At 38.5% G+C, this 11106-nt stretch overlaps 2 protein-coding genes across 2 annotated transcripts; both read right to left on the reverse strand.

Annotated features, from left to right (window-relative positions):
- Positions 1 to 346: 346 nt before the first annotated feature.
- LOC111804417 (isocitrate dehydrogenase [NAD] regulatory subunit 1, mitochondrial) lies at positions 347 to 4043 on the reverse strand. Its single transcript, XM_023689218.2, has 4 exons — positions 3336 to 4043; positions 2117 to 2356; positions 1356 to 1434; positions 347 to 876 (listed from the first exon to the last, which is right to left on the reverse strand). Exons 1-4 carry the CDS (start codon positions 3885 to 3887, stop codon positions 602 to 604), a joined length of 1146 nt encoding a protein of 381 aa, XP_023544986.1. The 5' UTR covers positions 3888 to 4043; the 3' UTR covers positions 347 to 601.
- Positions 4044 to 4733: 690 nt separating this feature from the next.
- On the reverse strand, positions 4734 to 7754 carry LOC111804416 (G2/mitotic-specific cyclin-1). Its single transcript, XM_023689215.2, has 10 exons — positions 7504 to 7754; positions 7298 to 7415; positions 7148 to 7204; positions 7013 to 7064; positions 6794 to 6919; positions 6571 to 6711; positions 6176 to 6487; positions 6000 to 6098; positions 5202 to 5383; positions 4734 to 5118 (listed from the first exon to the last, which is right to left on the reverse strand). The coding sequence occupies exons 1-10, from the start codon at positions 7559 to 7561 to the stop codon at positions 4974 to 4976; spliced, it is 1290 nt and encodes a 429-aa protein (XP_023544983.2). The 5' UTR covers positions 7562 to 7754; the 3' UTR covers positions 4734 to 4973.
- Between the last annotated feature and the right edge of the window lie 3352 nt (positions 7755 to 11106).

Here is an 11106-nt window from a genome sequence, read left to right on the forward strand (position 1 = left end):
TAGTCAAAAGTGACTCATGTGTTGAACAAATGATATACTTTGTTTGGAGACTCCAAAAAAAGAGTCGAGGTTTGATTAAGGGGAGGCGGTTCAAGGATTCTATAGGCTTCATGGGAGGCTCTATGGTGTACTTTGTTCGAAGGGACGATTGTTGAAGATTGTTGGGAGAGGAGTCTCACGTCGATTAATTAATGGGTTGATCATGAGTTTATAAGTAACACCATCTCTATTGGTATGAGGGCTCTAAAGAAAGAGTCGAACCTAAAGAGATTGTTCGAGAGTTCCATAAGTCTTAGGGGAGGCTCTATAGTGTTAATGATTTCATAAGCAACGAACACGGTCAAAGTAAAATTAAAATTGATCTCTCATCAAATTTTGCAAATCAAATACACCACAAATTGTTGTCATGAATCGAGATTATTGGAACAAGAAATGCGTTCCCAACTCTGATGTGCTTGGGAAAACTGAAACAAATCATAATAATAATTCAAAGGCGAAGGCATACTTCTTTCTTGATTCAGGAAACTGGGCAGGATTTTGACTACCCAAAAATCGTATAAATTGTTTATGAATGGTGGGGTAAGTTATTCTCCTTACTTGATCAATCTAAAGCAGCTATGACTGCATCAACAACCTCTTGAGTCGTGCTCTGCCCGCCGAGGTCCTTGGTCCGATACTTGCCTTCGGATATCACCTTCTCTACTGCTGTCTCTAATCGATCCGCAAAAGAAGGAAACTGGAGATGTCTCAGCATCATGGCAGATGACAAGAGCAGCGCTACAGGGTTTGCTTTCTTTTGTTCCACTAGTCTCTCATTCCCCACATTTCCTGCTGAAGCTCCTTGTTCAAAAACAGCGTGATCAGCACCAACATTGCCTGAATAAAGAACACTCCAAATTGTGAGATCCAACGTCGGTTGGAGAGGAGAACGAAACATTATTTATAAGGGTGTGGAAACCTCTCTCTATAGCAGACGCGTTTTAAAATCTTGAGGGGAAATCCTAAAAGATAAGATAACAATATCTACTAGGGGTAGGCTTAGGTTGTAACAAGAATCAAGCAATATTTTATCTCCTACCTCATAAAAAACCAAAACCAAAACAAAGCGAGAGCTCGGGGAGACAGAATTTCAACAGTTACTTTTCAATATTGCATACCCATCTGCAATATTCCCAGTTGCGGATCAAGGAAATAAAACAATTTCACCTTCTATCCATCTTAAATTTGTTGACATACAAGATGAAAAGGGCAAGTACGTGACATGATGGTCTGCCTCAATTAAGGTTTCTAATCAAAACTTGAGAAATGCTAAGAAGTAAGCATTGAATCTGAAACTGTGAAAGATTTGAGCATACCTCCCGGCATCACTCCTGTTCCACCTGCTATACCAGCAGCTGTGTTTGCTACAAGATTTCCATACAGATTGGGTGTCACCTGCAAAATTATATCCAATCATAATCAAATATCATCTCCTACTTTCCAAATCTGTGATAATCAAAATGTAACTTTTCTATGAAAGGATGTATCAATCAATGAAATTAGTAATCCAATTCCCACCCCCAAGCTTTCTACCTCCTTCCTCCTTCCCTATAGGCAAGGAAGAAAGGTAGGTGTGAGATCCCACATCGATTGGAGAGAGGAACGAAGCATATCTTATAAGGGTGTGGAAACCTCTCCCTAGTAGACATGTTTTAAAAACCGTGAGGCTGACGGCGATATATAACGGGCTAAAGCGGACAATATCTGCTAGCGGTGGGCTTGGACTGTTACAGGTATTGGAGCCAGCGAGAACGCTGGCCCCCAAGGGGGTGGATTGTGAGATCCCACGTTGGTTGGAGAGGGAAATGGAACATTCCTTATAAGGGTGTGAAAATTTCTCCCTAAGAGACACGTTTTAAAACCATGAGACTGATGGCGATACGTAACAAGCTAACCCGGACAATAAGAATGGAGAAGGAAAAAGGGAGCAACTGCCCCCCGTCTCAGTAAGACATCATCAAATGATATTTGACCGTTGGAATCACCCAACCACTTCAAAATGGGAACACAAATTCGCTTCATATTCTTGACCATGTATTAAGACCTTACAATGTGATTCAATTGTACAAGTGCATACCATAACATCAAACTGCTCAGGCTTTGAGACAAGTTGCATGCAGCAATTGTCGACAATAACTTCATTGTACTTGATTCCAGGATACTTTCTGGCAACCTCTCGACAAGATTCTAGAAACAGACCATCTGCAAGCTTCATGATATTTGCTTTGTGCACGGCCGTAACTTTCTTTCTGTTGTTCAGGTAAGCATACTCAAAAGCATATTTAGCAATGCGCTCAGAACAGAACTTTGTAATCACCTGGCAATAGAGTGAGTATGAGAGACAAAGATACTAAGATAAGGGGGAAAGAACCTTCTTATGGAAACATTTAACCAAGCATTTGAATGATTTCAAGAAGGGCAAGAACAGTACAAAGAAAATGCAATGAAGAAGCATTGTTTCTCAAAATAGAAAACTAAAATTGAAATTCTTATCAAACGGTCATAAACATTCTCAGTCACTCAAAACCAGCTATTATCACATCATACTCGCTAACTAATACTTGCCACGTTCTGAAACATGATTACATGCAAGGAGAGCACTTCACGTTTGCCTATACATGTACTGTAACATCTAAATCATAAAGTTCTAATGTGCGATACAACATCGGTCAAACATGCACCTGGAATGTGTATATATTGATAGAAAAAACGGGCATCATTCATCAAAAAACAGGAAAAATTGTTAGGAACCACGAATCTTCAAAATGGTTTGATATTGTCCACTTTGATTTTAGTTTTTTCAAAAGGCCTCGTACTAATAGAGATGTATTCCTTAATTATAAATCCATGATCAACCCCTTAATTAGCCAATGTTGGACTCCTCCCCTAACAATCCTCAACAATTCTCTCCTCGAACAATGTATACCATAGAGCCTCCCATGAGGCCTATGGAGCTCTCAAATAGCCTCCCCTTATCAAGGCTCGACTCCTTCTCTGAAGCTACACCTTTTGTTCTAGATACCATGTTATGAACCACGAATTTTTGCAATAGTATGATATTGTCCACTTTGAGCATAATCTCTCATTGATTTTGATTTTTCTAAAAGGCTTCATACCCATGGAGATACATTCCTTACCTATAAATTCATGACTAACCCCTTAATTAGCGAAGGTGGGATTCCACTGCCAACAATGCTCAACAAACAAAAACTGTAGAAGCTTCCAATTGTGAACATGATAACTCAATTAGGGTATAGAACTGAAATAACTAGCATTGCGCGTAAAGACAAAAGTACCTTGAGGCTTTCCACGACGCCAGGAACTACCTCGTGCTCCAAACCAGCGTACTCACCCTCTGTATTCTCCCTAATCACAACAATATCCACATTCTCATGCCTGGTAGGAAGCCCAGGAAGATTAAAGCAATTCACAAGCGACGCATAGAGATCAAGCTCCTTCCTCAGCTGCACATTCAGCGAACTCACACCACCGCCAACAGGGGTCACCAATCCTCCCTTCAAACACACTTTATTCTTCTTAATCGAGTCAATTGCTTCTTGGGGAACCTTCTTCATGTCGCCATGAACCTCAAACTTCTCGAAATACAAAGGGGCGTGCATCGCATCCATGACTTGCTCCACAGCGCCGGTAACCAAGGGGCCAATTCCGTCTCCGGGAATCAAGGTAACGGTTCGAGGAGCGCCGTCTCCAGGTCGGGGCATGTAAGTGACGGATCTATTATGAGCATCGATTGGGGATTTGAAACATGAGGACAAAAGAGCAGGACTATCGGAAGCGGAGGATTTGGAGAGGAGCTGCTTGAGGATAGGTACGGATCTCCGAGCCATCGCTGGAAAAGAGTTGTCAGAGTCGAGGTATGTAGGGTTCCGGCGGCGTGACGGTGGTCTAACAATTGCGATAGATCATTAGAGGGACGCCGGAGAGGGTGAAGAACAGCAGGATGAGAAAGTCCAAAGGGAGAAAAATAATAATCAGCGTTAGATGGCCAATAGAAAAGGAAGGAAAGGGTGAGGTATTTTCCAGAGCGGACAAGATCACTGGATTTTCGTGAAACTCGTATTATTGACCAATCGTTGACTTGCTTAATGTCGGCGCTATCCTACAATTTAGGAGTCATTTCCTCATTTATGCCTTTAAACCTTTCTTTCCCCTAAAAACGGAATTATGGAATTGGAGATTTTTATTTATTTATTTATTTATTTATTTACTTTAGGATTCTCGTTCCTAATGACCCGATAACACAATAGGCTCGAAAACCACTAATTCTGATTGCATTATCGACACTATACTATGCAGGTGTAGGTACTTCTTCTGTAGGCTACAATTGTAACAACTCGAGCCCACCACGCAGTAGATATTACTACAATCCATTCCTTTGGAGGCCTAGTGTCTTCAGCACATTGTTCAATGTCTGACTCTGATATCATTGATAATAGCCTTTGGAGGCCCAGCATCCTATGACACACCGCCCCGTATCTAGTTCTAATACCATTTTTTGAGTTTTTCCTTTGAAACTTCATCAGAAATTAGTGGAATTCAAATATTTTATATGGGCAATCTAATATTAGTTATAATAAAAGTTATTTAATTTGATATTATTTTTTATTCCAAAAATTTAGTGAAAATATTAATATTTAATTATATTATTAAAAATAAAAAAGAAATATTGAAGGTGGAATTTTAGGCCAGAAGGGCAATATTATTCTTTGTCAAAGACATTATATGGTTTGGTTTGTCATCTCACTGATGAATGAAGCCTAAAATGAACAGACAATTAAAAGAACAAGAAATCTCCGATATTCTTGGTTGCGCTGTCCCCGCCGCCTCCGCCGCCGCCGCCCAATTTTGAACATTCATGTAATGTTGTTGTTAGTAAGAACACAATGCATGTTCTGTTCTGTTCTGTGGCTCTATTATTGCTGAGTCTGCAAAAGAAAATGTGCAGGTTCACGTTTTGCCGTGTAGTTAAATTTTGATGTACAGTACTTCCTATGAACTCCGGTGAGCTTCCCCGTCGCCGCCTTTTGATGAAACCCCACCATTAGTCTCGAGCATTCTCTGCAGCAACATCTGAGATCAGGTCAGCCAAGCCCATTAAGCAAATACCAAAAAAAATGGAGAACATCAGACAAAAACCGTACAGGAGCTGCTCTTCTGAGTAGCTGGAATGCCACTCGCATGTCCGGCTCCAACAACACTCCACTCCGGCAATAGTACATTGAGCTGTATATGTCGCCGCCGCTGCTAGCAACGACGGTGGAAACCTCAGCATTTCATACTCGACCAGCGAGAGTTCGATCAAGAAGAACGCCATCAGCTCGAGCTGTTCCCATTAACAGAATTCTTAGATTTACCAGCTTTGTCCCATACCAAAATTTTTGTTCAAGATTGTTATAGGAGGAAGAATGGTGAGTTTATAAGTATGGAATCCTTTCAAGTAAGCTAAAAGTAAATTTACGAGAGTTTATACTCAAGGTGGACAATATCATACCATTGTAGAGATCCGTGATTTCTAGCATGTGTCTTTAAATTAGCCATATAAATACTCAAATGTTGAACAAAGAAGTTGTGAGCTCGAAGGCCTAGTAAAAAAGTGACTCAAGTATCAAACAAAAGATGTACTTTGTTCGAGTACTCCAGAGAACGAAGCAAGGATTCTAAAAGCTTCAGGGACGCTCCATGGTGTATTTTGTTTGAGGGGAGGATTGTTGGGAGGGAGTAGACATAGGCTAATTTAGAGGATGATCATGGCTTTACAAACAACAATGTATCTCGTCTCCATTGGTACGAGACCTTTTGGGGAAACCAAAAACAAAGCACGGTAGCTAATGTTCAAAGTGAACAATATCATACCATTGTGTAGATCCGTGATACCTAACAAATTTATGGCTCCACTCCGTTTTAAAATGGTGACTAAAAGAAAAAGAGAGAATCTTTACCTTTTTGTCAGCTTGAGCAGCCTTAAGGAACCTTTGGAGGAAGACAAAGGGTGTGGGAACAGACATGTTAAACTGCAAACAGTTCAACATCACTGTCTCCTGCAAGAACACGACCACTTCAGTAAATTTTTTCCCAGAAAGATCTGATAGAATGAGAGCAAAAAATGGAGGAGTACCAGTTCAAGAACTTCTGTTCTAGAGTAAGCTTTATCAGAAATAAGAATCAAATCACCCACAACAGGGACAGACACTTCCTCGTACTTGCAAGCTAACAGCATAGAAACCAAACCAACCAGCTGAAGCTTCTTTCTCACTACTGTTTTTTGTGACAAAAACCTGTCTATGAGATTCACAGTAAGGAACAATGTTTCTCCCATCAGATCAAACTTGTCGTGCACCTCTATAAGCCAATCAATCAATATAGCTCTCATCTTCTCATTAATATCAATTTGTTTGTTCATGTAATTTGGAGGAACACAGCTTGAATTCTGCACCAAACATAACTCAAAAGCTGTAAAACAATGAAGAGATCATCCCTTAATAAGCCAAGAGAAACCAGACATTTATTTACCTCAATTTTTCTGTAGTGTGCATAGAGATCGTCGACATACTCGACAACCGCAAGCGGGTTCTCGGAATCGACACTATCGATGTCGATTACCGGATCGTCGTCGTCGTCTTCTTCTGCAATATCCTCCATTTCAACCTCCTCCTGTAATGCAAAAGTTGTTCATATAACTTGAAAAGAGACAGGTTTGCAGGTTTGTGGTATTAGATAAAGTGGGATTTATTACCATTTGGCTTGGTTCTTGAGACAATGATGGCTCTGGTTTCTCCAAGAACATGGGAACTGGATGGTCGTTTTCTATGGTTTTGCAATCTTCGTCGACAAATATGGAATGCCCAAATGCATTATTTTCCTGCCCAACATGAACAAACCCTAAAGATCAAAAGGCGAGTGGTTTTGATATCACATAGAGTTCTTGACAAAGAACAGAGGAGAGAATCCTTACCTGGGGATTATGATGAAGCTGTTGGCTACTCGCGATTTGAGCAGCAAACTTTCTGAAAAAGACAACATTTTCAAATTTCAAAACGACCCTTTTGGTCTTTTCTTTGAATGATTCAAAAATCAAAACAAAACCCACCTCGTAATCGGTCTATGAAATGGATCAACCTGCTTTTTCTCGCAGATTTCTTGCTTTCTAAGTCAAAAAAAAAGGGAAAAATTGGCACGAAATTCAAGAACAAATTTGAATGAACTGGAAAGAATTCAAATTAGATATGTATATACATACCCCGAGAGGCCTCTCTTGTTAACAACACAAGGGTAGGCTTGATTCACCACAGAATTTTTATTAATATCAATAAGAGCCCTACGATTATTAGCTCTCCCTCTCTCCTCCAACCCTCCTCCTAAAGAACAACAGCCATTCAATCATCAAAAGTTATAAATCAAAAAATTTCTCAATGTTCAAGAACAAACAGAAGACATTTAACAAACCTGGAAGAAACCCAGTGGGTTTGATCAAGTTGGGATTATTCTCATCGGAAAACGCCATTGATTCCGGTGAACAGAAAACAGAACAGCCCAAAACAAGATCTAGAAGAAGAAGAAGGAGAAGGAGATCGTGGAAGCAAAATCCGTCAAGATAACCAAATGGGTATTGTTAAAAGAAGCATCTAAAACGACCCAGTTGAGAGTGAAGGAAGAGGAAGCCAGAGGAGGTTTAATGGGAGAGGGTGTTCGTCCAGAAAAGGTATATTAATTAGACGCCATGTATTTTTCAAAAGCAACGGCTAGTGAAATGTGGCCGTTGGATTTGAGTGTGTGGGTTGTCCAATGCGAAAAAGAGAAGACTTTCCCTCTCTGGGGTTTGTCCTAACAACGGTCACCTGACCTTAGCACATGTGACCTTTTTATTTTACCACATCTCATTTCAAATTAAGTCATTTTTTTACATTTCACTATTAACCCCAATTTTAAGTTAAATTACAAGTATAAGTTTTTTATTTAGTACTCTAATTTTATCTTAATTTAATCTAACCATTTTCGTTCGATTAAATTTTATAAATTATTCGTAAATTAATTTCAATTCTTAACGACTAATAGAATAATGTCTGGTAAGGTCCGGTAGAAGAAAAATTTGGAGATTTTGGAAGGGACACACCGACTGTGAGAGTTAGGATACAAGTCTCTAATGTTCCGGGTTCAAATCGATTATTTATAATTTATGACGTGAAAAATAATTGAAATAAATATAAATTAATTTAAATAGTTACTATAATATAAAATATATATATATATATAATAATAATAGAATAGAATAGAGATAGAAAATTTAAATTACATGAGAGAGAAATTTTGTATGATACACGCTCTCCTTGGCGCGTGTTGTCCGGGTTTTTTTTTTTTTTTTTTTAATTTAGTTAAGAAAAAAAATCGTTTTGTTAGAGTTAACGGCTAAAGTGAGTAATAGTAATTACCTTTTATTTTTACCTAATTATGAATTCTAATTTCTCCCGTATTTGACTCTTTTGAGAGCCAATTTTTCATAATTACATAGATTTAAATTTGAATAGGAACAAAATATATTAATTATTTATATTATTAACTCACTTTGATCGAGAAATTAATTCGAGTATATTAAATTATTATAAATAGATATTTTTATTTTTATTTTTATCCTGCTGAGTTGCTGTTGGAGTCTCACATTGGTTAATAGGAGACTCGAGACAAAAATGAGTTGTTAGGTAAGGTTAAAAAAATCTCCAAAGTGGAGGTCGGTTGTTATCATTTTTTTTTATTTAAATAAAATTATATGAAATTAAAAAAAAAAGAGTAATTTGATGTACTTTTTAAATTAAATAGAAATTAAAGTATGCTTTTTCGTGGATAATATATATAAATAAATAAATGGTTAACGTAAAATATTATTATATAATTTTGAACATAAAATATATTTGTCGGAAAAGAACAATATTTTAATAAGATGAGAGCGTGGATTTAAAAGGGGTGATATAATCCAATGACAGCCTGTCCCCATAAAAGGTTTATGGGTGGCTCCATTGGTTTTTTTTTTTTTTTTTTGAATTTTATGATGCAGATAGCTCTTAAAAGGAGGGGTCCAATGGCTCCTGGAGAGACCTCTATTTTCTTCCTTTATCGTTATATGGATTTTTTTCGCCATTCGATTCGGTGTGAGATCGGGAGAGGAAAATGAGATATTTTTTGCACGGACGTGTAAACCTCTCTTTAGGGGATTATATTAAAACCGTGAATCTGACGACGATATATAACGAACCAAAGGCGAACAGTATCTGCTAATAGTGACTTGGACTGTTACATTCGAAAATCTAATCAATTTGATTCATCCATTTCAAACTATGAAGATTAGATTGGGTTTAGATTTTTTGTTTTATTTGGGTACGGTTGAGTTGTGGGGTTGACCTATTTTTTATCGGGTTACTAAAAGTTACAACCCAATTTTACCCTAATTATTATGAAAATTGATGTTAAAGTTAGAGCTGTAATATTTGATATTTAATTTTTATAAGATTTTAGTTATTTATATAAAATAGATTTTAGTTATTAATAAAAAATAGACGGTGGGGTTCCATTGGATTATGAACTTTATTCAAGTTGTTCGGGTCATTAATTCAACCAATCCGAAATTTTGGGTTGACCCAAAAAAAATTCATAAAAGACGCATGTGAAGGGAAAATATAAAAAAATATGGCCCGAAGCACCCGAAAATTCTAAACAATAATTCGAATAAGCTAAAGTGGATCGACATAAGGTAGCATTGTAGCATCAAACCGGCCCGTGGATGGTTGGCATCCGGTCGGCAATGACGGAAAAAATGAACCGGCGCAACCAGGAAGTGCATGCATGTACGTACGTAAAGTTGGTTAAGAGTCGGCAAAGCGCCGCACCTGTTCGGAAAGGAGTCCAAAATTCCTCGGTTAACGGAAAATAATTCCCCGGCTTCATATAAATGTGTAGGAATGAAGTTATCGGAGATCCCCTTGTTGCTAATTTGATGGAAAGGGACCGTAACCAAAGCTCCCCGGAAAACTCGACATCCCATGACGGTGGCGACACCCCTCCCGTGACTCTCACTGGTACCCCTGACGATGTCGTAGTGTCGTCTTCCTTCCCAATGCCTCCTACGATGACATTCGACATGGCTCCATCGTCTTCACCAGAGACTTATGGGAGGAAGAGAGGCCGTGCCGAGCAACATGTAGGAGGGTCGAGTAGTGGTAGTGGACAGAAAGGGAAGAAGAAAGGGGAATTAATTGACCCGCCTTCAACCGACCCGAAATGTGCCACTTGTGGCAAGGCTTTCGGGTCGTGGAAGGCGGTGTTCGGGCACTTGCGATCGCACCCTGAGCGAGACTATCGCGGTGCCTTCCCACCACCGAAAGTTTGGGAGGAGATGCTTCAACAAGAAGCTAGACAAGGTAGTAGCGGGATGACGAATGGTTACAGTGTTGGAGGTGAGATGGGGATGTCTTCTACGTCTGGTAGGGGTATCGGAATTGATCTTAACGACCCAGACGAGCAAGGGGCTCGTAGGGAGGGATTCCCTTTTGATCTCAATATGCCTGCACCGGAGAATGAGGAGGACGACGACGACAATAATGAAAGTTAATAAGAAATTATAATCGAACAAGTTAGAGCGACGAGGGTATGTGTGCATTTGTTTCAATAATTCCCTCTTCTTTTTGATACTCGTAATGAATGGACCTTTGACTAAATTACAAAATCGGTGTTATAAATTATATTAAAAAGAATGGATTTTTTTTGGGTCATAACTTTATTTATTTGTTTATTCCGAGTTAAAAAAATAGTATGTATGAGGTCAACAAAAAAAAAAAAAAAAAAAAAAAAAAAGAAAACACATAAAACCAATGTTTTTTTTTTTTTTTTGTTTTTTTTTTTAATAGTAAATTCAAAATAAAAATGTCTATTTTATAAGGGAGGTACGAGATTCTCGTTTAAATATGGGAGGCAATGAGAAATATATTTTTTACGATAAATGGAGCTGGAGACGGGATTTTATTCCTCGTCCCTATCTTTGTCCAATTTCCTGCCCACCTG

Source organism: Cucurbita pepo, chromosome 10, assembly GCF_057944985.1.
Source record: "Cucurbita pepo subsp. pepo isolate OVF chromosome 10, ASM5794498v1, whole genome shotgun sequence".
Taxonomy (NCBI): domain Eukaryota; kingdom Viridiplantae; phylum Streptophyta; class Magnoliopsida; order Cucurbitales; family Cucurbitaceae; genus Cucurbita; species Cucurbita pepo.